Raw genomic sequence first — 26,459 nt, forward strand, 5'->3', positions numbered from 1 at the left:
GGAGCTGAGAGTTCTACATCTACATCTGAAGGCTGCTAGCAGAAGACTGACTTCCAGGCAGCTAGGATGAGGGTCTTAAACCCACACCCACAGTGACACACCTACTCCGAAAGGGCCACACCTTCTAATAGAGCCACTCCCTGGGCCAAGCTTATACAAACTGTAAGAGTCATGGACTCAGCTCCACTAAGCTGCCTCCTGATTCTTTCCCCAGAATGGAGATGACCCAGGCTCAATCACCTGAGTGGGACTTAGTAACTGACAAGGGTGTTTGGGGCAGGGAGAACGGCATACACAAAGTCACAGTGCCCACTGACCCTGCGCTGCTTGGGAACCTGTCCTGTGCGTAAGAAACTGTTCCAGGTGCCTCCAGAGGATCCCTGCATGGTCCGTGGGGACCAGGGTGTGGACACTCCTCCCGGCACTGGAGAGAGCCTTCTCCCCACAGGCCAGGCTGGCTCCAGGACACAACGTCTGGGTGGGTAATGCAGTCCCAGCTGAACTCCATCTTCAAATCTGCTCAGAGGCCTCTTGAAGAGGAGGCTGAGTGTGAAGCTCAGTGGAGCCTGGGGCTGAGGGAAGGACTTGGGGGTGGGGGAGGGGACAAGAATAGGAAACAGATGATTGCAAAAGGGTGTGGGGGTGTCATTTACAAAGATTTTAGTTTTGTTTATTTTATTTATATTGTTTATAAATGATTTTATTTGTGTTTAGACATGTAGGGGTGGGCTTTTTTTTGCATGTGAGAGCAGGCGTCTATGTAGGCCAGAAGAGAGCCTTAGGTCCGCTGGTCACTCTTCTCAGTCAGGTGGGATTAGGAACGCTGTGGACACAGGAAGGGAAAGGATGTCACACTGTGTGTCCTGATTTCTGTCTCCTGCTGTCTTCTACCTAGGAATTTCAACATAACTGTGCCTCGTCTCAGAGAAGCTTCCCTGGAAATACTGCCATGATGGGTAATGACCCCGAGTGACCCCGGCCGGCCTTCATTCAGCTCAGCCTCCTCATGGCCTCTGTGTAAGCAAGGCCCCAGGATGGGTGATATCTCCTCACGCCCTGCTCCAGCAGTAAGCTTGTTTGTGGTACCTCAGAGGTTCCTCTTCAAGGAAAGAACTCTATGGATAAGAAACTTGGGAGGCAGAGGCAGGTGGATTTCTGAGTTCAAGGCCAGCCTGGTCTACAGAGTGAGTTCCAGGACAGCCAGGGCTACACAGAGAAACCCTGTCTCGAAAAACAACAACAACAACAACAAAACCAGTCCTAAAGCTAGGTAGTGGTGGTGCATGCCTTAGTCCCAGCACTGGGGAGGCAGACGCAGGCAGAACTCTGTGAGTTGCTAGCCTGGTCTACATAGAGAGTCACACTGTGTCTCATAGAGTCATAGAGGTCAGTCAGGGATACACAGAGAGAACTGTGTGTCCCCGTGGTGGTGTGTAGGAGAGAACCCAATGGAAGACAGGTGATGCAGAGGTCAGGTGTGTTCTTCAGACAAGCAGCTCTTGGGAGAACTGAGTCAGCATCCCACAAGAACTACCATTAAGAGCATCTTTAACCCTCCCATAGGAGCAGAGACCTATAGGCCTGTCAGGCCCCGCCTCTTAAAGGAGCCACCACCTCCCAACATCCCTGAATCAAGTACTAATTCTCCAGCATGGGACAGACCATGGGGACAGATGATGAGTGGGGGTGAGGCAGGGAGCGTGGAGGGACATGAGAGCCAGCGTTGCAGGTGAGGAGAGGCCACACTTCTCTTTGTGTGAGACAAAGTCCAATATGTAGCCCTGACTGTCTTGGAACTCACTCTGCAGACCAGGCTGGCTCTCCAACTCATAGAGATCTGCTCACATCTGCCTGCCAAGGCTCTGGATGATGTGAGTGTACAACCACACTCAGGTTCACAGCTCTGCTATCACTGGGATTCTGATGCCACAGGCTCAGTGTGGACCCAGATGTGGTATAGTCTCAGCCTCTCCTGCATGGGGGTCACTGAAGTATTGCCAGGGTGGGAGAGGGGCCGAACAACACTGTTAGAGAGGCTGCCGACCTGTGGTTTAGCTCAAATTCGCTTCCAGAGGGAAATGTACACAAGGCTGGGTCACTCACTCGGTTTGGGGGAGTCCAGGAAGGCAGGGCACGGCTGAGGCCTGAGAATGCAGTGGGGGTAGGGTGTGGGGGGGTTGGCCAAGGGTCCAGCCAGACCAACCTAACCAAGGGACTTCAGCGCTTTTGGCCTTGGGGTGTCCCTTTCCCTTGGCTGAGTGTGTGTGGGAGGGAGGGGGGTTCTCTCTCTTTGTAACAATCTCTGAGGCAAGGGCCCAGAGCTGATCCTGGGACTGGTTCCCACAGTCAGGTCCCGGATGGGTCAGTCTGGGCCATCAGGAGGGAGGGGCAGGTTGCTGCAGGCTGAGGAGGAAGCCGGAAGCTCCCTGCCTGAGAGGACAGTGAACCATCAGTAGGAAGACGCTAAGGGGAGGTCAGCAGCCGGCCAGCCGGCCAGCCTGGCAGCCAGGGCCTGACTCTTGGAGGACAAGGTTGCCCAGGGCAACAACTGTTTCCATTCCCAGCCGGGGGCGGAGCCAGTGGGGCGGTACCTTGTGCAACTGAGGAGGCTCTGCCCCGCTCCCCCCACCACCACCTTTGCCAAACACAGCAAGGGAGCCACAGTGGTTAGGCATGGCTCCATCATGGGGCTGATATCTCAGAGCTCAGTCTTTCTGTTCTTAGCTCAGAGTTAGGGACAAGCCGGAAGTCACACAGCAACATGATTAGACACAAGGCTCAAGTTCCCAACAGACAGCTGTTAACATGTTTGAATGTCTCTTCATATGTGAAGGATAGGGACTAGGGCTATGTGATATAAACTAGACATGGTGCCATCTGTAATCTCAGTACCCAGGCGGTAAAGGCAGGAGGATTCCAGGGCTGGTAAGATGGCTCGGTAGAGAAAAGTGCTCCCTGCCAAGTTTGACGACCTGAGACATGGGACCCATGTGTGCCTTCTGAACCATGCCACGGTCCCCCTTTCCAAAAATAAATTTAAAAAACATTCAATGTCATCCTCAGCTATTGAGGGGCTGCAAGCCCAGTTGGGGCTGCATGAGACACTATCTGAAAAACAATTAATTTTTAAAATAAAAGAGAACGTGACGTAGCCTGAGTTAAATCTGGTCTTGGTGTCAATGCACCAGCGGGGAAAATGTTGTCAGCGCATGTTTAATACAGGAAAACCTCACAGCAGCAAGCCAGCCTCGATCTGGCCAAACAATGGCTCTGTATGGCACCGCCCATCCACTTGGGGGCACCCAGCCAGGGCTATGGGCCTCTGCCTGCATCCTCTCTGACCTCCCCATGCTCTGGGCCATTGAAATGGACCTAGGTCTCAGCCTGTCTCCCCAAGCTCAGCCCCTACTAATCTCCTGGGGCTTCTGGTGTCAGCTCCAACATCTCCTCAAGTGTCTTGACCTCCTGTGGTCATAGCACAGCAGTTCTAAGCACAGGCTCTGCCTCTCTGCTGTGTCCTGGTTCCAATCTTGCTCTCTCTGACCCTCAGCGTCCTCTGCAAGTTGGAGACACTGTGAGCGCCCACCTAACGTGGCTACTACAGTAATGAGAGGAAATAGCGCTCTCCCTTTGTGACACAATGTCATCCTATAGCTTTAACTTGTAACCCTCCTGCCTCAGCCTCCAGGAGGCTGCAGCTGTGTGCCACCAGGTGTACTGACTGGTTTTGTGTGTCAACTAGACACAGGCTGGAGTTATCACAGAGAAAGGAGCTTCCGTTGAGGAAATGCCTCCATGAGATCCAGCTGTAAGGCATTTTCTCAATTAGTGATCAGTAGGGGAGAGCCCCTTGTGGGTGGTGCCATCTCTGGGCTGGCAGTCTTGGGTTCTATAAGAAAGCAAGCTGAACAAGCCAGGGGAAGCAAGCCAGTGAGTAACATCCCTCCATGGCCTCTGCATCAGCTCCTGCTTCCTGACCTGCTTGAGTTCCAGTCCTGACTTCCTTTGGTGATGAACAGCAGTGTGGAAAAGTGTAAGCTGGATAAACCCTTTCCTCCCCAACTTGCTTCTTGTCATCATGTTTGTGTAGGAACAGAAACCCTGACTAAGATACCATGCCTAGCTTTAAGTCAGTGATTTTCTTAAAGCAGCCAGGTGTTAACCAGTAAGCAGCGTAGGGTTGATAGACGGGAGGCCATTGCCCACGTCCTTAGGATGGTGCCTGCCATCCATATTTATCAGAACACCAGGTTAACAATCTGACTCCTTTTCTTGGTAGTAAGCCCTGGAGGTGCAGAGGTGGGGCTTGGGTCCTCTCCTTTGGTGTTCTTAGGCCTGACTTGGGTAGATATTCAAAGGAATGAATGAATGAATGAATGAATGGACTCTGAGTCTTCTACACAATTCTGTTTCTCTCTACTGGAAGTCATTCACACGACAGTATAAGTTAAGAGTCAGTACACTTTTATCTGGTCTGATCAATAGACTTAAACTGTCCTGTGTCCCTGGAGGATGGTGACCCTTAGTGACCCTTAGTGTGTCCTCTGCTTCCTGACTCCGAGTCCCCAGGCACAGCACTCTTTACATTTTAAAGTTTCTATTTCTCTCTCTCTCTCTCTCTCTCTCTCTCTCCCCTGAGGGAGGGAAGCCCTTGGCAGAGAGACATTCTCCAGGATTCACAGTCTTCGGGAAGGCATGCCAACGGTCGGAGACTTCGCAGGAGGACATCCCACTGGGCTGGGGGAAAGTTCAGGTTGCCTGGGTCACATAAACTGGAAAGGCCCTCTGAAGGTGGGACCTCGAGTTCTGAGTCTCGGCAGGAAACTGGGAAGAGGGCTGGACCTGACCTCATGGTGGGACCTAGGGCCCTGCTGGGAGCATCCGGTGGCTGTCATCCTGAGGCCACGTCAAGTCCCTGATCAAAAGAGGTGCTGGCTCCCCAGGCGGATTTGTTCTGTTTGTTTCTTGGGCCATTTTCCTTCCACACAAAGTACCCAGTGTGGCTCAGTACCCTGAGCGGTTGCCCTTCTTGTCCCGAAGACTCTGCAGGGTCCTTTTGTAACTTACCACGGTGAAGAGTTGACTGTGTGTCACATTTCGGAGGCTCCTGGCATCTCAACCCAAGCGCCTAATGTATGCATGGACCTTCAGTGTTATCTAGGGGAGAGAATGTTGACTTAGTCACATCTTGGGACTTTAGACTGCAGAACTAGTTTGGGGGGCCATCCCTCACTAAATCCGAGGATGAGGAAGAATCTTGGCAGTTAAGAAGATTAAGCTTACCCCATCAGCAACAAATACTCACTGGGTCCAGGCCAGGTTCTGGGAGCAGCTGGAGGAGATGCAGACCCATGTCTTTGTCTCCGGCAGGGTTCCGACCTTCTCTCCTCAGTGTGGTAAATGCTCATGTGTTAAGCAGCTTATGGTGACCCGTGTCAGCTTCCTCACCACGCCAGGGTTCAACTCCAGATGTTGCCGGTGGGTAGAGAGGGATCCCAAAGCTTTGCTTTGCTCCTCTTTAATTTCCAAATGCTGGGTGGATACACACAGACAGCTTGTCATTAGAAACTACTGAGTGCATTCTGTCTCTTAGAGTTCCAAACTAGGGGCCTGATGTGGAGGATGGAGCCACATGGGCGGCTTCCCAGTGAGATAGGCAAGTATCAGGGGTTCATCAGATGTCACAGAGCAATGACTGAATGTCCTAGTAGCCGTGTGACCAAACAAGGAAATGCGGGGAGAGGATGTCAGATACCCTCATGGTTCCGTTTGATCCAGGAGCAGTTTTCAATGCATGCACGGTCAGATGTCAAGGACACACCCCTGCTTTCTACCAATTTTGAGAGTTCTTTGGGGTCACTGTGGGAGTTGAAGTGATTGGCTTGGTTGGTGAAACACTTCCCACGCAGGCAGAGACCTGAGCCTGATTCCCCAGGACACACACAAAAAGGCAGGTGTGGGAGTGTGTGTCTGTAACCCCAGCTCTGAGGAGACCAAGACAGAAGGGTCCCTCATGTTCACTGGCCGGCCAGCCCAGCCATCTTAGAGAAGTCTCAGCCAGTGAGAAAGTATCTGAGGAAACCAAAGAGAATGGTCGGTGCCTGAGGAATGTGAGGGAGGTTGACCTCTGACCTCCACCAACGCATGTGTGTGTTCTGTACATGATGTCTGCTTTACACGTAAACAGTCCTCACTCAGAGCTGCTACATGGCGCATGTTTAGTGATCCTATGACTACGTGTTAGATGCCACAAGTACCAAAATGTAGGACGGGGACCCCAGATGATCCTACATCAGGCACAACATGGTCAACTGTATTCACCTACTGCGCATGAGCACAGTCTTATGAATCTGTGACTCCAGGGATGGAGCATGGCGGGGGGGGGGGTGCTACAAGAACAAGAACAATCCACCAGGTAGAGCAGACTGTCTAGTTCAGAAGAGGAGGGGTGGGAGGCAGGGGTGGGGCTCAGCGCTCCAATCAGTACAGATGCACCCAATGGTGGCCACCACATGAGAGCCTCTATCAGGAGCCATACTGGGAAAGCAGTCCCGGCAGAAATCCAAGGCCGTGCTAGGGCCCTGCCAGGCAGAAGAGCCTTCCTGGTGGGGAACTAGGAGACCTGGTGCAGTGAAGGCAGAGGGAGGTCAGAAGGGCTTCACAGACCATCAGCCCAGCTCAGGCAGAAGCCAGGCCACCCACGGAGAGACCCAGGAACTGGGCCAAGAGCCTGCTGTCCAAGAATGTAATGTAGGCACATGTGGAGACGAGCATGGGGGCTGGGAACTGCTGTCAGAGCCCCAGGACCCGGGTGCTCCTGGTGGTGGGTGGGAAGACAGACCTACCTTCCTGGGTGCCCATTCTGCCCGTGCCACCCAGCCTCACAGGGTGTGCCTCGGAGCCCCCTCGGCAAATACCACTGGGGCTGCAGGGAAAGCCAATCCCACCTTCTCCAGTGGAGCCGTTCATACCATCCTCTGGGCCTGAGCTAGCTGCTCCACCTCACACTGTTGTCTGATGTGAGAGCAAGCGTGAAACCTCTTTCCATCTCTGTGTCCCCCTTTAAGAAAAATGGGGATCCACACAGCAGCCACCTCTGCATGCTGTTGGGGACAACCTGTTGGGGACAGGCAAGGTGCTTGGTTCCCGCAGCAACCCTCAGTGCAGAGGATGCTTTCCTGTGCAATGCCACTCTCCCCCAGAGTCACATCAAAGCAGGGACTCAGAGACAAGGGAGGGGTCTGCTTCCCCACACCAGGGCCACAGGCTCCTGCGGCCCCCTGTCCCCTCCCTATAGCACCCCCAAACCCAGTTCCTGGGGCAGACAGTCACAGGCAGCGCTGAGAGCAGCACAGCCCATCCTAACTGGAGGCCGAGGAGGCCGCCACAGCAGCTCAATAGTTACAGGGGAGTGGCAGGTCCCTCCCGGCCACGTCTTGGCTGGTGCCCCTTCCTCCCTCTGCCCGGCATCTGAGCTGCCCAGCTTACAGTCACTCTAGTCACTGGAGCCACAGGGTGGACTAAAAATAACCTGGAGAACCAACCACTACCCAGGGCACAGGTGCTGGCTGAGGGCACAAGATCCCAGGGACCCTGTGTGGAGGACCAAGGCTGCAGCAGGCAAAGTTCTGTTGCTCTCTCAGGCCCCACCCAGGCTATGGTCCCTCCTCCCTCTTAACCCCTCTTGCCTCCTCTCCCCGGCCTGCGGAGGAGGTCACTCGTGCAGAAGGAAACCCTGCCACCAGCCTCGGGATGGGTAACTGCGGCAGAAAAGTCCTTCGGGCTCTGAGTTTCCTGTTGCTACTGGGCTCCAGTTCTGCCCAGGGCACTTGGGAGGCAATGCTGCCGGCCAGGCTGGCCGAGAAGTCCCGAGTAAGTGCCAGGAGGGGTGGAGGGGCCTCTGTGATGGGAGGTGGCCCAGGGGACAGAAGTCCCTAGATGCTGTCTATGGTTTCTTATCGTGGTGGGAATCTCCTGTATTGGAGCTGTAGCGGGTGGTGGGCAGACAAGGCTCTGCCTTCCTGAGAGCCCATTGCTGCCAGCAGGGAGGCAAGAAACAGGTCCACCCCCCATGTGGAGATCTTGCCTTTGAAGCTTAAGGGAAAGCATCTCTGCTTCTTCCTGGAAAGCAGAGTCTAATGAAAGGGTCTGAGGGCACAGACGTGAGCATTTGGTCCCCTCCAGTGTCTGAAGCCTGGCCACAGTGCCTCATTCGGGCAAGAGACACTTAGTGGGAAGCAGGCTGGGCAAAAATCTATATGACCCCCTGCAGGTACAGGATGAGGAGACCCGCTCTCCCCCTCGAGGGTGAGTCAGGCTGCCTGGGGACAAATGACATCGATACCTAGGAAGGTTCTGAGCAGAATGTCAACGGGGGGAGGGGGGGCAGGCACAGTGGGACCCTATGGCTGAGTCCTAAGTTGGGCTTGTCTTTGGCTGTGTGACTTCAAGCAAGTTGTCTGACCTCTCTGGACACCAACAATGTGCTCTGTGGAAGACAGAGTGATGCATTCCTCTCAGTAAATATGTGGGGGGGGGGGGAGTTGATGTGGTGTGTGACACGCATGTGTATGTGTTTACAGATGTGTGCAGTGCTTATGTGGGCACATACTCGTGTGTGCTTGGGCCTGTGGAGGCTGGCAATTGGTATCAGCCATCTACCTTGTTCATTTGATTTCCTTTACTGACAGACGGTCTCCCACTGAACTCAGAGTTCCCTAGGGCTAGTCTACCTGGACAGCTTGGCCCGGGCATCCCACCTCCCTCCCGAGCCCGTGGGCCACAAGTGGCTGCCACTTCTGCCAGCTTTTACATCCATTCTGGGTATTGGAACTTGAGCCTCAGACCTACTCAGAGGGCATATTATCCACTGGGGGACATCTCCCCCATCCCTGGTGTTGGTGTTTTGATGACACTGTCCTGGATGGGAGACTTGTCTGCCGGTTCCCCTCCTGGGGTGTCTACACAGCAGTGTGGACAGCAGAGAGTGAATGAGAGGAAGGAAGCCAGGGTGTGTTAGCTTTTGAGCAGTGGGGAGACAGATAATGAGGGAAGCGTTGGGGTGGGTGTAAGGTGGGCACCCTCCGGGGGTGGGGGGGTCTCCAGTCAGGGAGGCAGCATGCCTGCAGGGACACTGTACACTTGTGCAGACACAGAAAGCACTCAGCACTCAGAGTAGCCAGTGTGTCTCACAGGCTTCTAGTCCAATGCCAGCCCATGCCTCCTGGGAGGAATTCTGGTTCCCCGGGGCTGCTGTAGACCCTGGCAGGTTCCTGCCATCGGAGTCAGCACCAGGAGCACTCTCATGAATGCAGGAACACAAATGTGATGAGCAGCATGTTCAGCCCTGCCCTGGAGCTGCAGGGAGAGCCTTCTAAGGTTGGAGACATTTGGCCTGGGGCTTTGAAGGGTGAATATGAGTTTGCCAGATCAGGAAGCAGGGAGGTGGGAAACCAATGTGAACTGAGGCTGATCTGGGTTCAAGATGAACACCCTGGCTGGATGCTCTAGGGAAGAGACAGGGAGCCACGGGAGGAGGAGTCAGACTTCACGTGGGACATGGAATCACCAAAGGCTTCCTGGAAGAGGTGGTTGTCCTGAAGGGAGGCTAAGGATTAAGAATCCAGAGAAAGAAGGACATCCTTTGAAGGCTCCAACGCCAGAGTCTAACTAGAGATGAGAGGGGTGGGGGTGGGGCGGCGCAGGCCAGCGGGAAAGGGCAGGCTGCAAGGAAAGGGACTTTGCTGCTTTTCCCAGGTCCAGGTTCTTTGTACCTCGTGCTGCCATGGGACACAATCCCCGGGCTTTGCATTATCTGCAGAATTGGCCCCTCCCTGGTGTTCAGACTGCTGCTGTGCGTGCCAGAGGAAAGAAAGAGTGTGTGTGTGTGTGTTGGGGGACATGCCCCGCCCTGGGGAAGGCCAGGCTGTGTGTGACTCAAGAGTTTTATGGGTCCTTGTGCATCTGCCTCTTAATTGCTGTGCAGCCTTGGGCCACTCGCCGTCCTCTCTGGGCCTCAGAGGGACCTTTAACTGGGTAGCCAGAAGAGATGGCAGCCCACATGCACTGAGGCAAGATATGGCCACAGCCTCGACCCCCTCACACAACTTGGTGCTGAGCTCTTGATGGCTGTGGCCTGGGGACCCCTTCTGCAGGTATCCGGGAGCAGGCTTAGCCTTAAGGGAAGCAGTTTTGTTGTTGTTTTTTGTTTGTTTGTTTTGTTTTGTTTTTTCAGAATCACAGTTAAAAGTTAAATCCAGTATGTCTACAATGGATAATTCATTATCCATTATTATTATTTCTGGTCTGAAATATTCTCTAAAGACACATGTGTTGATGAAGATCTGGTCCCTAACATGGTAGTGTTGAGAGGAGGGGCCTGAGGAAGGTGATTGACAGGTCACAGTCCTGGGACTGGATGCGTTAGTCCCCTAACATCTGGATGGAGAGTCAAGATGAGACCAGGTTACCCTGAGAACATGAGGGGGTGGGGCCTGGTAGAAGAAATAACTTGCTGGGGGCAAGCTTTTGAAGGGATCTGTACCCGCCCCTTCCTCTCTGCTGTCTCCCCACTTCCTGGCTCCGCTCCCTCATCCCCTCTCCGAGATGTTCTCCAAAAGCAGTGAGCTGACATCCAGAGGGAGCCCTCGGAAATCCTGAGCCCAAACAAACCTCTCCCTCTGCCGGTTGGTCGGCTTAGGTGTTCGGCTAGAGTGCCCGCTAGCTCCCGGCCGGGAGGGGGCGCTCTGCACAGACATAGCACTGAGGACTTGGCTGGTTTATTACTGCCCCTGAGATCTTTATCTGTGGACTTGGGGTGGGTCACGAGGCCATACTGTTTATTTCTCCTGTCCTTGTGCTGGTGGCCTGGACTCAGCCACACTAGGATGGACAGCCCTGGCCACAGAAGTGAGACAATGATTAAAACCTGCTGGGCTATGCTGCCTACCTCCCTTCCATGGTCCATCCCGCCTCTGAGCTCCTTCAAGGGAGCAGCTTGTATTGGGGACTGGAGTTTTCCCAGATCAAGGCGGGTTCATTTGAGCGACTCCCAGTAGGGGTCAGACAGGAACGCCAACCATGTCTTTCCAAGTGAGACCCCGAAGAACGCCTAGGGTTGACATCTGTCTGAGCTTCCCTCCTCGGCAGTATAGACACAGCAGCAGGTACTCCACGTGAACCTGACACCTCTGACGTCTGCAGGCATCAGGAACACTGTGTTTCAGACATACGTGTAGGCAAAACATCTATACACAGATAAAGACCAGGCGTATGTGTGTATGTGTTGTGTATGTGTGTATGTGTGTATGTGTTGTGTATGTGTGTATGTGTTGTGTATGTGTGTATGTGTGTATGTGTTGTGTATGTGTGTATGTGTTGTGTATGTGTGTATGTGTGTATGTGTGTGTGTGCACTCATGCACCACATGTACATGTGTTTGAATGTATGTGTAGGGATGTACACATAGATATTATTGGTGGGGCCTGTGTGTGTGTATGCGTGTGTATGCATGTGTATACATGTGTGTGTGTGTATGTGTGTGTATACATGTGTATGTGTGTGTATGTGCATGCATGCAAGCACACACTCATGTACATGTGTTTGAATGTATGTCATAGATATTATGGGTGGGGCCCATAGCAGCTGTGGGTGATGACCCCCCTCCCAGCCCATTACTGTAGAACCTCCCCTACCTGCATGGGTGCGTCATCTGGGCCTCTCCTCTCTCCTAGAGCCCCACCTCCCACACTTGCTTCCGTGATATCTTTGTATTCTTTGCTCCCGTTGTTCTTATCAGCAAGATTTGTTTACTTTCTCACCAGCTGCTTTCATAGGAGACAAAAGATGCAGAGGGCTTACCCTAGGGGTGGGTCTCCCTTGCGTCATATCAGGCGTGGGTCTGCTCATGTCTGGAACTGGGCCAGACTCGGATCTGACTGAGAGCCTGAAGTGCATAGGCGCAGGCAGAGGGTGTCTACATTCCCCAGGGCAGAGGCGAGCTCAGAAAGGTCTAGAGGGGCTTCCTATGAGCACTTGATGGCAACACTGCCCGAGCTGAAGTTTCTGCTCTTCCGAGCTCCCCTGGGAAGGGCCCAAGCCTCTCCTGAGTTCTGTCCCCGTGACCTGCCGTGGAGGGCTGGCGCATCCTCACACGGAACCCCAGCCCTGCGGGCCAGGGAGATGCCTATTTTTAGATTTCTGACGTCCAAATTCCAGAGGAAGGGCAAGTGGGGCTTGGAAGGAAAGCTGGCTTTCTTTCTCCACCAGGCACACCAGTCCTGGAGGACATTTTTATTGGTCTAGCCATGAAGTCTCTAGAACATTCCAAAGAAGGGCAAAGCTTTCCTGTGGAATGAAGGCGTGGTGAATGTCAGGGAGATGTGGGGTGAGGGCAGCTTCACAGGTGGGGTGCTAGCTCTTCAGATGGAGGGGTCGCTCCCCAGTTCTTTCTGATATTTACCCTCAGAAGAATCCAGACAGTTCAGAGCTGGATGCTTGAGGGCAGTCCACATGCAGTCCTCCACACACCACTTGTCCGTGTGAACCAACACTTTTTCCTGAGCCCCGCCCACAGTACAAGGTTTTTTTGTTTTTGTTTTTGCTTTTTGGTTTTTTGGTTTTTTTCGAGACAGGGTTTCTCTGTATAGCCCTGGCTGTCCTGGAACTCACTTTGTAGACCAGGCTAGCCTCAAACTCAGAAATCCACCTGTCTCTGCCTCCCAAGTGCTAGGATTAAACTCGTGTGCCACCACCGCTCAGCACAAGTATTTATTTTTATTCATATTGCTTAAAAATGTTTAAATTGAGTTGAATTGTGTATGACTTAAGACTTTTTATAGAAATTTTACCAATTTTACCTTTTTAATTAAAAAAAAATCCAAGATGTCATATAGCCCAGGCTGGACTCAATCTGTAGGTGAGGATGGCCTTAAACATCCCATCTTCCTGTCTCTACATCCTGAGTGCTGGGGTTGTAGGCGTGTGCACCACGGGCTGGGGATTGAACCCTGATCCCTATGCATTCCAGGAAAGCATTCTACCCACTCGGCTGCAACCCTAGCCCAAGATAAAACATTGGTGTGTATGTGTGTGTGTGTCTATGTATGTGTGTGTCTGTGTCTGTGTGTGTCTCTGTGTCTGTCTGTTTCTGTGTCTGTGTTTTGTGTGTATGTTGTCTGTGAGTGTATCTGTGTGTGTCTATCTGTGTGTGTGTCTGTCTGTCTCTCTGTGTATAACTGTCTGTGTTTTGTGTGTATATCTGTGTGTAAGTGCGTGTGTGTTTCTGCCTGCCTGCCTGCCTGTCTATCTGTCTCATTGTGTGTCTCTGTGTCTGTCTGTTTCTGTGTGTTTTTTGTGTGTGTTGTCTGTGAGTGTATCTGTGTGTCTGTCTGTCTGTCTCTCTGTGTATATCTGTGTGTAAGTGTGTGTGTGTTTCTGCCTGCCTGCCTGTCTATCTGTCTCATTGTATGTCTGCCTGTCTGTCTCTGTGTGTGTCTCGGTGTCTGTCTGTTTCGTGTGTGTGTTGTCTGTCTCTCTGTGTATATCTGTGTGTCTGTGTTATTGGTATCTCTCTGGGTGTATATCTGTATGTATATATCTGTGTGTGTCTGTCTCTGTGTGTGTCTATGACTCTGTCTCTGTGTTTTGTGTGTGTATCTGTGTGTATTTGTGTGTAACTGTATAGATCTCTATGTGTAACTATATGTGTGTGTGTGTGTGTCTGTCTGCCTGTCTGTCTCTCTGCTCCCAAAGCACTTCCTTCCCTCCCCACAAAGGAGACCCTTACCCAGTAAGCACTGGCTTCCATTCTCCCAGCAACCACCGAAGGACTCCATCTCTGGGTTTCCTTGTATGTGTGGTGGATCCACCCTGCACATGATCTGTGTGTGGCCACTTGTGGCAGATTTGTGGACATGGCTGGTTCTCGTCCTTCCCCCAAGGCCCATGTGACATTCTGAACTGCAGATGTCCCTTTACTCACCCATCCAGCCTTCTCTGGCTGTTCTAGGACAATGAACTTGAACCTGCGGACCCTCCCCTCCCATGCCCAGTGAAGATGAATCCTTGACCCATGTGCTGTAGATGCAGCAACCAAAACGAAACGGGGCTTTGTGGATCTACACCGGTGTCAGACTCTCTCTCTGAGGAGGAGAACAGCCACCAGGTGGAGGAACTTAGAAGGATTGCTCTACTCAGGTCTGGCACGAGGAAGAGAGATGTCTGAGCAGTACCCAGAGGATCCGTCAGACAGGTGTTCAGGGGTCACACTTAAGATAAAGTCCCTAGTAGGGGTGTAAAGCCAGGGCAGACATCACAGGGTGCGTCATGAAGAATGTTGTCAGCCTGGCTGGCTTCTGTGAGGGGTTGGCTGTGCTCTTATGTCTTTTCCCGTGGCAATGTAGGCTGGAGAGAAGGGTGGGCTATGGCCACAGGCAGCGTCGGAATGAGCTGTTTCTAGAATGTACCTGGGTGAGGGTGGCAGATAGTTTTGCCCTGAACTGGGGCTGTTCCCCAGGATAATGGAAGCTGGGGAGTGTGCAAGGAGGGGCCCTTAGGGCCAGGCTCCAGGACAGAAAGGCTCTGGAGGAGTCAGAGAGAGCCAATTTGCCTCTGTCTCTGGAGAGCTAGTCCTGTGACTTTGTCCTCATCTGCAAAGTGGGCTAATAACACCCTCAGAGGAGTATGTTGCAGGCGCCTGAGTAGGGTAAGAGCTGACAAGTATTGCTTCAGACCTCAACCATGAAACCAGGTGGCTCAAGTTCTGAGCCTGGGACTTCCTGCCATGTGCCTCAGGTTCCACACTGTGTGACAGGGCCAGCAAGAGAACCTAGCTGAGAGAGACAAGGCCACATAGCAGTTGTCAGAGAGTGGTACAAGGGAGGAAGTCTGTCTCGGTGCTAGGCGCCTGTTCCCAGTGCCCCTCCCCCACATCACCTAAGAGCCCTGCCATAGAGAGGTTGTCATGTTTCCACTAAATGCTGTTCTGTCTCTGAACATCCTCTGTGCCCACTAGGCCAGCACTCCTGGGACCAGGAACACATTTTCCCTTCCCTTCCCTTCCCTTCCCTTCCCTTCCCTTCCCTTCCCTTCCCTTCCCTTCCCTTCCCTTCCTTAGTTCCTTCCTTTTTTTCTCTAGGCAGGGTTTCTCTGTATAGTCCTGGCTGTCCTGGAACTCACTTTGTAGACCAGGCTGGCCTCGAACTCAGAAATCCGCCTGCCTCTGCCTCCCAAGTGCTGGGATTAAAGGCGTGCGCCACCACTGCCTGGCTTTCTTTTCTTTTTTAAGATGTTGTTTGTTTTTGTGTCTATGGATGTTTTGCCTATATGCATGCCTGTGCACCACATGCATGCAGTGCCTATAGAAGCCAGTAGAGGGCATCAGTTCCCCTGCAACTGGAGTCCCAAACACGTGTGAGCCACCACGTGGGTGCTGGGAGTTGAACCCTGGTCCGCTGTCAGAGCAGCTAGTACTCTAACCATGGAGCCATCTCACCGTCCCTGCAGGCTTCTTAGCATCACACCACAGCTCACAGTGTTGGGAGCGCCCAGCCAATGACTCCCTGTGAGTGATGTGTGTGGGAGAGGCAGGGAGGAATGAGGGAGTGGATGTGTTTGACTGCATGTTACAGAGATGGGAAGGGAGGCCCCGGAAGCTGCAGAGCCAGGCACAATAGAGGCAGCAGTGATCAGTACTGACTGGAGTGGAGCACTGTGGGTCCTGGCATGGGCACCCCACCCGCAAGGCTTTACCATAACCACAGCAACTATGGCTGTTTGCAGGGGAAGAAGACAGAGGTTCAAATTTCCCTATAGAATCAATCCCACTGACCCAAGGTTCAACCCTATACTGGTCTGATTCTTAAACCTGAGCCCTTAATCTCAACTCTGCCTTGACCTGTCTCTCTTGAGTCTGCTTAAAGGTAGACTTTGCTCCTTGGTTCAAGTACCAAGGATATGCAAAGCATCAAGTGGAGGGGACAGCCTGGGTGAAGGGCAGGGCTGATGTGTGTCATAGATATCGGTGGCATCATGGCAGCCTCTGGAATACGGTGGCTCTGGAATATGGGCTGGCCCTGTCTTGTCTATAGAGTGTGGGGTCACACAGAAACAGATAGACACACAAACATACACACAGACATATAGGCAGATACAGGCCCACATATACATACACAGATGCATGCACACACAGACACACATGTGCACACACATGCACATGTACATCTATCAGGGAAAAGGCTGGATGGGGCACTGTGTGTGGGTAGAGAGTACACAAGTGACCAGCTAGGCAGGTGGTAGATGGCTGGCAGGGGACAACAAGGGCATGAGGGTAGGTGCACAAGGAAGACAGGAGGGGAGAAGGGAGGGGGAGGGGCTGAGGGAGCCAGTCCTAGCCTGGCCCTTGGGGCTGCCAAGCCTTTTAACCTGAGCTGGGAAGGGCTGCAGGGTACACCCTGTGTTTCTTTGAGTTTCTCAGATCTCAGGAAGCACCCTTTGTTGAGAGTGTTTCTAAGCGTCCTTTTGCAGGACACAGAGTGCTCTTCAAAACCCTTTAACCGGGGCCCCTGAGATCCCAGTCACCAGTAACGATTTCTTGTCAAGAAGGGGTCTAAGGTGCCTATCTGCTGTCTCCATCCTGAGAAACAGCCTTGCGTTCCCACGGGACAGCAGTGGCCCATCTACAACTGATTTCTCCACAGACCCTGCCTCACTAGGGCTGTCCGTGACCAACTGATGGGACAGGAGGGCCAGAGAGGTCAGAGAGGAGGGTCCTGCTGACCCCTGGGCACCACGGTGTCTGCCCATGGAGCCTACTGTGGAGAAAGCCTGACCCTACCCGGTGGCTCTCAGTCACCCTCTGAAGGGGGCCTGGCATGGCTGTCACGGTGGATCAGGATTAGGGCTGCTGAGGCTGAACAAGACACAGTTCACTTAATCCCCTAGATGCTGAATGTGGAGCAGAGTGTGAGGGGTGACGTCCCATGCTAGCAGTTTCCAAGCAACTGGGGACAGCATATGGATGTGGGAAACAACATTAGGATGCTAAAGACTGAAGACTAAGGGGGTCAGAAGCCCCGCACAGGTCTCCCTCGAGTCTCTGAGGGGAGTGCTAACCTCGGGCCTTCCTCTCTGTATCCACCAAGAGTTACTTAGCAATATCTTCTTCCTCTTATCGTTCATTTCTTTATTCCCGTTATGTGTTTCTGGGAGAAATGCATGTATGTATGCATGTATGTATGTATGTATGTATGTTTGTATGTTTATGGATAGACTATACATAGATGGGGGGGTGGGTGTGTGTATGCGTGTGAGAATAGATGTATGGGTGCCTGGTGGGGACAGAGTTGTTTATAAGTGCATGCAAAGTGCAAGTGTGGGTGCAGGTGTGGGCGTATGTATGGACGCCGGAGGACAAGCTCGGGTATGCCTGGGGCTCTGTTCACCTTGTCTTTTGAGACAGGGAACTCACAAAGTAAGCGAGGCAGGCTTGTCTCTGCCTCCCCAGTACCAGGAACATAAGCACTTCTCAATGGGGCTGGACTTTTTTTTTTTAAGGGTACTGGGACTTGAACTCAGGTTCAAGGCAAGCTCTTTCCTAACGGAGCCCCCTACTTTTCACAAATTGAACGAGCAATCTGTGCAAGCAAGAAGAGACAGGTTCTCTGGGTGAAGCGGGCTGGAGGCGAGAGCCTTCCAACTACACCTGCACCCCAGCTCTTGGACAGGAAACAGAAAGCTACTGACTGCTCTGATAACAACTCTGAAAAAGCCTGAGCGGGACTTATTCCCTGTGACCAGACGCCCTCTGCAGGACATCAGCAGTAGTGCATGGCTACAGGGCAGAGCTGGCTCCTACTCAAGCATTCTGGAGGAGACAGCTCAGTAGACTGTGGATGGGCCAGAGTGAAGCAGAGCTCGCCCAAACAGCTAAAGCACCGTTAATGTTGACTATGGACGTCTGATGCTAACAACCCCCCCTTTTTCTTTAAATAAGCTAAGATGTTTGGCACCAGGGTCTTTGTACCACCCCCAGGTCTTGTTAGACCCTCCCCAGGGCTAAACCTCTCTCATGCAGCTCAGCTGCTTTGAACATTCCACAGATCCCATGATGAAGGTGCACAGCGTCCACAGCTGCTTGCTGCCGGAGCACAGTTCTGGCTCCAGCAAGCACTGTCTCAGCCAGAGCCGTTTTGAACAGCTTGCTTGGCCATCACAAGCCTCAGGGAAGTCCAGTTGTGATTTCAGCTAGGAAGGAAGCACCTGGGAGGTGAGAGAGGACCATGAGCTCAAGATTATTCCTAACGCCACAGCAAGTTCAAGGCCGGCGGGATGCATGAAACCCTGTATATAAAAATGAACTGGGAAAGATCATAAATCTATTTCCAAGTGTGGAGCAGTGTTGCTATCTTGACACATGGCCTTCCCATCTTCATCCCTCCCCAAACATGATGCACATACACACATACACTAAACACGTATGTTCTGATTAATATGTATATACATAGTCAAGACCTGACTGCCTAAGTCACTGTGTGTGTGTGTGTGTGTGTGTGTGTTTGTGTTATGAGACAGGATTTCTCTGTGTAGCTTTGGCTGTCCCAGAACTCACTCTGTAAACCAGGCTGGCCTTGAACTCACAGATCTGCCAGCAAGCCTCCTGAGTGCTGGGATTAAAGGCGTGCAATATATATATATATATGTATATACACACACACATATACATATATGTGTGTGTGTTTGTGCGTGCATGCACGTGCATGGGTATCTTGCTTGTATATCTGCACATGCTGGCACTCACAGAGGTGAAAAGATGGACTCATATCCTTTGGAACTAGAGTTACAGATGGCTGTGAGCTGCCAGGAGGATGCTGGGAACTGTGCTCTTAACCCCTGGGCCATCTCTCCAGCTCCGTGTCACTCCTTGCAGGTAGATAGTCAGATTTTTAAAAAACATTTACTTTTGGGCGTAATAACACACACACACATGTGGAGATGAGAGGAACTGTGTCAGGATCTCTGTCTACCGTGTGGGTCAAACTAATCATAGGCTAGGCAGCCAGCACCTTTACCCTCGAATCCATCTTTTTTTTTTTTTAATTTTCTTCTTTTTTAAAATTAATTAATTAATTTTATATATGTGAGTACACTGTCGCTGTCTTCAGACACACCAGAAGAGGGCATCAAATCCCATTCCAGATGGTTGTGAGCCACCGTGTAGCTGCTGGGAATTGAACTCAGCACCTCTGGAAGAGCAGCAGGTTCTCTTAAACGCTGAGCCATCTCTGCAGTCCCCCACCAGCTGTCTTAGTTAAGGTCACTACTGCTGCGATGAAATACCGTGACCAAAGCCACTTGGAGAGGAAAGGGTTTATTTTGCACACAGTTCCATACAAGGAACGGTTCATCATCCAAAACAGCGAGGGCAGGAACCTGGAGGCAGGAGCTGCTGCAGAGGCCACGGAGGGGTGCTGCTTACAGGATTGCTTTACTCTTAGAATCCAGGACCTCCAGTGCAGGGATGGCACCGCCCACATTGGGCGGGGCCCTCTTCCATCAATCACTAGTTAAGAAAACACTCTACGGAGCTGGCCCACAGCACAGCCCGATCTGGTGGAGGCATTCCCTTAACCAAGGTTTCCTCTCTTCAGGTTACTATATTTTATGTCAAGTCAGATATATACGTGCCCAGTACACCAGCTCTGTCAGTCTGGTGTTTGCCACATCACTTGAAGGAAACATGACAGTGTCCGAGGGTTCAGTCCATAGTTGGCTGGCTCCGTGGCCATGGGCCTTGGCAAGGCAGAACATCCTGGCAGTGGGAATGTGAAGTCGGACAAGGTTGCTTACGTCATGTCAGTGAGGACGCTGGGGACAGGAAGGGACCGAGTATCTCCTTCACAGGCATAGGTGGGCCCATGACGTACTCCCTCCAACAACACCCTCCCCCCTAAAGTTTCCGCCACCCTCCCTGAACAGCGCCACCTTCTGGCCATCAAGTGTTCTACTTGTGAGATGTATCCAAGATGGTGTAAACACGTTCTCTTGTGTATGATGTATGAATTCTCAGAGATCCCGATACATGGATGTACCATAAACAAAACTATGTTCCTATAGAAATGTACACGTACATGTATCTGCATGTTTGTTTACATGTATATACATGTATATGCAGATATATGAAGACAGATGAGAGCTGTCTCATAGCGGGTCATACTTTGCATGCAGACTGCTGTCCAGGCACACACTCCAAAACTGCCTTCCTTCTATAGCTCGCTCCTCCCTCCCTCCCTCCCTCCCTCCCTCCCTCCCTCCCTCCCTCCCTTCCTCTCTCCCTCCCTCTTGAAGCCATCTCTTTGAGGACTCGCAGAGAAAGAGCAAGTCAAACCCAGACCTTCCCCACTCTTTGCCTAGATAACTGTTTTCCCAGGGAGGAGGCTCAGGCTGAAAGCCTAGGTCAACGCCCTTTCACTATGTTCCACAGGCTGAAGAGGTTGCAGCGACAGGCTCCCGGCAGCCCCATGCAGACCGCTGCCCACCACCGCCAAGGACACTGCCCCCGGGTGCCTGTCAGGCCACACGCTGCCAGGCTGACTCTGAGTGCCCACGACACAGGCGCTGCTGCTACAATGGCTGTGCCTATGCCTGCCTGGAGGCGGTGCCACCTCCGCCAGGTAAGCTGAGCCAGGGTCAGGGGGTTGGAGGTCGGGTGGGCCCAACGCTGACCTAGGGAAGAGAAAGAGCTGAGCTGTATTTGTGCTGAGCTACCCGCTACCTAGGCTGGGTGTTCACCTGCAGGCTTCAGATATCCCGGCAGCTCCTGCTAGGTGCAGCTGCCTCACCTGTATGCACGGAGTCCCCAGCATGGACTGTACCCATTTAGGAACACCATGTCACCTCCATACAATCCCACCCTTTGAAGGGCAGTCCAACCTATAGGATGGCTCAGCCCATAGAAGAGTAAGGGATAAGAGGCTAAGGGTACCAACTCCCTACGGTCAAAGGAGAGAAAACACGCATCTAAGATATCACCTGACCTTCCACATGCACACACACACACACACACACACACACACACACACACACACTGAAAATAAAATTCAATATACATGTGTACCTGTATATCCAGGGTGGGACACAGCTCAGTTGGTAGCCTGCTTATACTCTGCCTTAGCACTTGGCCTATGGGGTTGGGAGACAGGAGGATAAGGGTGTCCCGGACGCTGCAGGCCTGTGGTGTGTCCTATAGGGCAGTGTGTGGGGAGCCATCTTCACCTCTTCTATGGGATGACACACCTCTCCCCACCCAGGGCTGGTCACATGACCCCACCCCAGGAAGACCTCCCTCCCTCTCACCTAGTTCTCTGTCAGTTCTAGACTGGCTGGTGCAGCCCAAACCACGATGGCTGGGTGGCAACGGCTGGCTGCTGGACGGTCCTGAGGAAGTGTTACAAGGTACCTGCCCCTGGGCATGCCAGGTCCCCAGATCAGAACCAGCCTTTCTCACTAGACTGTCCATGGGCCACAAGGATGCTGGCTGGGAGCCCAGTCTGGTTCCTATAGCTTGTGCAGAGAAAGAGTGAGGCTTTCCCTGACAGTGGGCCTCCTTCCTGGGTAGAGAATGAGAAGGAAGAGGGTCTGGGACCCCTAAAGTCTTAAAGGGCCTTGTGGCCACCTCTGGAGAAAGGTTCCTTATGTGGATAGAAAGTGAAGGATGTTTCTTAAAGGAACCACATACGGGCCTGAGGTTTCCTGGGGACAGTGTACTTGTGTCTGTGCATCTGGGCATGTGGCTTTGCACGCCCTCATGCGGACCATGTTGGTCAGGGTATGCTACTATGCACACACCCGTTCTTGTGGCTGTGGATGAACATATGTGTGTCTGTGGATAAGCACGTGTGTGTGAAAGCATGTGTATATATAGGTGTTGATTGTGGGTGGTTGTAGTGCGTACACATGTGTCTGTAGCTGTGTGTGCGTGTTTCAGGTATGCCAGTGTACACGCATTCACATGTTGTTCTCTGTACGATGGTGCATTTAGGGTGCTGCGACTGTGTGCGCGTGCAGGCGTGCTGATGGGAGGTGGCCTCTCTGGGTGCACATGTGTGTATAAACGTGGCTTGATGTCAGAGTGTGCATGTGTGCGCTGTGTGAGAGGCACAGCACCGTCTAGCATCTGGATGGGGGTGGAAACTGGCCTTTCTGGATGGGGTGTACTGTCTGAGACCTGGCCTGTGTCCCTCCACAGCAGAGACTTGCAGCACCACTGAGGATGGGGCAGAGCCACTCCTCTGTCCCTCAGGCTATGAGTGCCATATCCTGCAGCCAGGGGACGAAGCCCAGGGCATACCCAACCATGGACAGTGTGTTAAGCAACGCCGGCAAGCAGGTGAGCGCTGCTGGTCCAAACTGCCCTGGACCGGCCCCAACCCCATTGCCAGAGAACACCTTGTCACCCAAGACTGGCTCAGAGTCCTTGAGCCTCACTTCCTGTCCCTCTGTGCTCTGCTCCCTCCTGTAACTCCAGCTCTGCCTGTGTCTGCTACCTGGGTGGCTTTGGGGTCGATTTCTTTGCCTCTCTGAGCCTCAGTTTCTTCCCCTGTAAAATGGGACCACTTCCTGTTGTCATAGGGTCAGGGGAAAACATGCAGAGTTCTGGGAGTGGAGCCAGGCAGGCACAGGTGTTGGGCGACACCAGATCTTGTGTATCCATCTCTAGATCAGTCTTTAACCCCTTAGACTTGAATTTCTAAAATCTATTATTGTGTATGGAGTATGATGAGGGAAGAGCAAGCAGGTGCTCCGAGGCCCACGTGTGCTCTGTGGCCAACTTTGGGGAGTCCCTCCTCTCCCTTCAGCTTCTCATGGGCTCTGGAACTGGAACTCAGATCATCAGGCTGGGGCGCACTGCAGACACCTTTACCTGGTGATCCATCCAAGAGACACAAACCTCACAGTTTGAATTATCTGAGAATCCTTGCTTAGATGGCAGTGGGTTATCATTAACAGGTGTCACTGGAGGTCGTGGGTAAAGCAGTGAATGGCAAGGTCCAGCCTGTGTGAAATGGGCTGAGAGCAGAGTGGTCAAGCTGCTAATTGAGGTTCTATAGGGAACAGCCAGGTTAACACACACACACAAGACCATCATGGCTCTGCACGGAGTAGCGTCTTCCCATTTATCAATGCCAGTCCCTAGATACCAGGTGATGGAGAGGGGGGTGGACCTGCAGATATATAACCCCCGAAGCAGGCAGCCATCTAGTGCTGCAGGATAGAGGGATGCCTTCCATGAGAAACCCTGGCATCCCTAGGGATGCTTCATACATCGGAAACCCCCCATCCCTGACTCTTTCTCACAAGGTCTCATGTAGCCCAGGCTGGCCCAGACCCTCTACTTATTGTAGCTAAGGATGGCCTTAGACTTCTGATTCTTCTGCCCTCACCTGCTGGGATTACAGGCCTATAATACCATAAGCCACCATGCTGAGTTTATATACAAGGCGATAGAGCACAGGGCTTTGTGCATTGAGGCAACACTCTGCCAGCTGAGCTGTACCCCAGCTCCAGGATGGCCTTTCTGGTCTCCTGATCTTGCTCATTTGATTCTATGATTTCTCAGACCAGTTCAGACAAGTTCTAGAGAGTCTGAATCCAAATGGACTCATTTCCTAAGGAAGCTAAGCATGGAGAATGGGCTCTTCAACAAGACCACACCACGGATGCCCAAAATCAAGAATGAAATGCAATGGAGACAAGTCTGCAGCCCAGAACATCAGAAACCACTCACAGCCTGCTGCTTCCTTCCTGGGTGCCCTCGCTCTCTCACTAGACTTTCTTAGTCTCAGTTTTTCTATCTGTAAAATGGGCTTTGGGGTACTGATTACTGCATGGGCAGATTCTAAGGCTTGAATCGATGTCTGTGGGGTGCTTATGTCTCACCGGACACACAGCAGCTCTGCAGTGAGTGTGAGCCACCTCTGGCCCTGGCACATCAGGTCAGGATCCTGCCCAACCATGAGCTGCACAGGCACCTGTGTGTGCATGCCCGAGTGTGCTCTGCGTGCCTCCTCGCCCGCAGGAACACCTCCAGACCCCCAGATGGAAATGAATTCTTCCCGTCTTGACCTCAGGGCTGTCACTTAGAAATAATTGCTGATAATTATATCTGAGTTTGGAAACATCTTAAAGCCCCTCAACTTCCCTTAGGACAAAGCTCTCAGTAGAGTACAAGAACACATGTCATGGTAACTGAGAGACACTGTTACAAGAGACATAGTTTTTTTAAACCACATATTCAGAGTAACCTCAGGAATATGGAAGAGCTTCAGGAACATAACTGGGGCCACCATCGAGGCCCAGCACTATTAAAACAATTCTCCCCCCCCCCATAGAAATGAGCTACTGGGGTCATTTGAGAATTTATTGCTAGGGCTAGAGAGATGGGTGAGAACCCTTGTGGAGCAAGGATAGGGACCTGAGTCTACATTTTTAAAAACATGCTGGGTGTGGCCAGGTGTGATATTCCAGCTGTGCTGCTGTGTGTCTGGTCACCCATCTAGCGCCAGGTTCAAAGGACCCTACCTCAAAGGAACAAAGTAGACAATGAAAAGCAGGATACTAATGTCTTCTCTGGCCTCCAAGCTCATACAGGCATACACTCATGCACACACACATGCATGAATGCACACACAAGCACGCACACACACATGCATGCGCACATATCACACACACACAGAATAAACTATGGGCTAAAGACCACCCTAAGGCACAGTCTTTCTTTTTACTGCTCTCCTGGGCCAATGGACAGAGAGCTTTATTGTCCAGACAGCAGTTCCCAAACTCTATGGTCTCAGGTCTCTTTTGATCCTCAAATTAAGGCCAAAACATTTGCCCAGAGCTGTAAGTGGAAACTGACTAGCACAGCCCCTGAGCTCCTAAAAGCTTTCTCTTTTTGCTTGTTGCGCAGAAGGGCGGGTCCTGCGACAGAGGCTTCACAAGGAATATCCAGGTGAGAGGAAGAAGGCGCTCTTTCCCTGAAGAAGACACAAGAAAGGGGAGAAGGCATATGTGTGACTGAATACATTTCAAAAGACCAGGGCTGAGCTAGAGAGAACAAAATGGCAATTAGGTTTGAGAAATAAAGTCGAGACCTGTCATGATGATGAGTGTGAGCCGGAGAGGGGCTCAGGGCAGTCATGTCCTTACGCTCTTGTCAGAGTCTGGGGATGGGCACAGTTGTCTCTCCTACCCTCATGCAGGGAATTGGATGATCAGTTATCCATCTTTCTGATTGTTCATTTATCTAAGAATCCATACATACATACATCCGCCCATTTATCCACCTATCCATTCTTACATCCACTTTACCCACCTGCCCACCCACCCATTTGCCCATCCTTCCATCTATCTTCTATCCAGCCATCTATCCATTCATCCATCCCCCATCTACCCATCCTTCCATCCATTCATCCATCCATCTATTCACTCATCCACCTATCATTCCATACACCCACCCACCATCCATCCATTTACCTACCCATCTATCTTCTCATTAAGCTGCACATCTACCCATATATCCACCCATCTGCTCATCTATCCACCAACCTACCTATCTTCTCATTCACCCATCCATCCACCCAGCCATTCAATTGTCCACCCACCCACCTATCTTTCTACCCATCTATCCATCCATCCATCCATCCATCCATCCATCCATCCATCTACCCACCCATCCATCCACCCACCCATCCATCTATCCATCCATCCATCCATCCACCCAGCCACTCAACTGTCCACCCACCCACCTATCTTTCCATCCATCCATCCATCCATCCATCCACCCATCCATCTACCCACCCATCCATCCATCTATCCATCCATCCATCCATCCATCTACCCACCCATCCATCCACCCACCCATCCATCTATCCATCCATCCATCCATCCACCCAGCCACTCAACTGTCCACCCACCCACCTATCTTTCCATCCATCCATCCATCCATCCATCCACCCATCCATCTACCCACCCATCCATCCATCTATCCATCCATCCATCCATCCATCTACCCATCCATCCACTCATCCAACCATCCAATCATCCACCCACCCATCCATCTACCCAGCCAGCAAACTATCCATCCATCCATCCACCCATCCACCCATCCATCCATCCATCCATCCATCCATCCATCCATCCATCTACCCACCCATCCATCCATCCATCCATCCATCCATCCATCCATCCATCCATCCATCCATCTATCCACCCATCTATCCACCCACCTATCTTTCCATCCATCCATCCATCCATCCATCCATCCATCCATCTATCCACCCACCTATCTTTCCATCCATCCATCCATCCATCCATCCATCCATCCATCCACCCATCCACCCATCCATCCATCCATCTACCCACCCATCCATCCATCCATCCATCCATCCATCCATCCATCCATCCAC

General features: G+C 52.1%; 1 protein-coding gene and 1 long non-coding RNA gene across 4 annotated transcripts in view; one reads left to right on the plus strand and one right to left on the minus strand.

Annotated features, from left to right (window-relative positions):
* Gm32352 lies at positions 1 to 12,148 on the minus strand. 3 transcript variants are annotated; one of them, XR_388091.3, is made up of 4 exons: positions 11,860 to 12,148; positions 5,306 to 5,532; positions 5,068 to 5,157; positions 1 to 823 (listed from the first exon to the last, which is right to left on the minus strand). It is a non-coding gene; the product is annotated as a predicted gene, 32352 (long non-coding RNA). The 3 variants fall into 3 exon arrangements; XR_388093.3 differs by lacking the exon at positions 11,860 to 12,148 and adding an exon at positions 11,694 to 11,845; XR_388092.3 differs by lacking the exon at positions 11,860 to 12,148 and adding an exon at positions 6,948 to 7,712.
* The window catches only part of Wfdc1 (WAP four-disulfide core domain 1), a 21,656-nt gene continuing 2,773 nt past the window's right edge, over positions 7,577 to 26,459 (plus strand). The window contains exons 1-5 of the mRNA NM_023395.2: positions 7,577 to 7,872; positions 20,480 to 20,669; positions 21,367 to 21,450; positions 22,244 to 22,384; positions 24,962 to 25,003. Of these exons, the coding sequence (NP_075884.1) occupies positions 7,753 to 7,872; positions 20,480 to 20,669; positions 21,367 to 21,450; positions 22,244 to 22,384; positions 24,962 to 25,003 (577 nt within the window). The 5' untranslated portion in view covers positions 7,577 to 7,752. The remainder of the gene's footprint in view (positions 7,873 to 20,479; positions 20,670 to 21,366; positions 21,451 to 22,243; positions 22,385 to 24,961; positions 25,004 to 26,459) is intronic.

Source organism: Mus musculus, chromosome 8 (assembly GCF_000001635.26).
Source record: "Mus musculus strain C57BL/6J chromosome 8, GRCm38.p6 C57BL/6J".
Classification (NCBI taxonomy): Eukaryota; Metazoa; Chordata; class Mammalia; order Rodentia; family Muridae; genus Mus; species Mus musculus.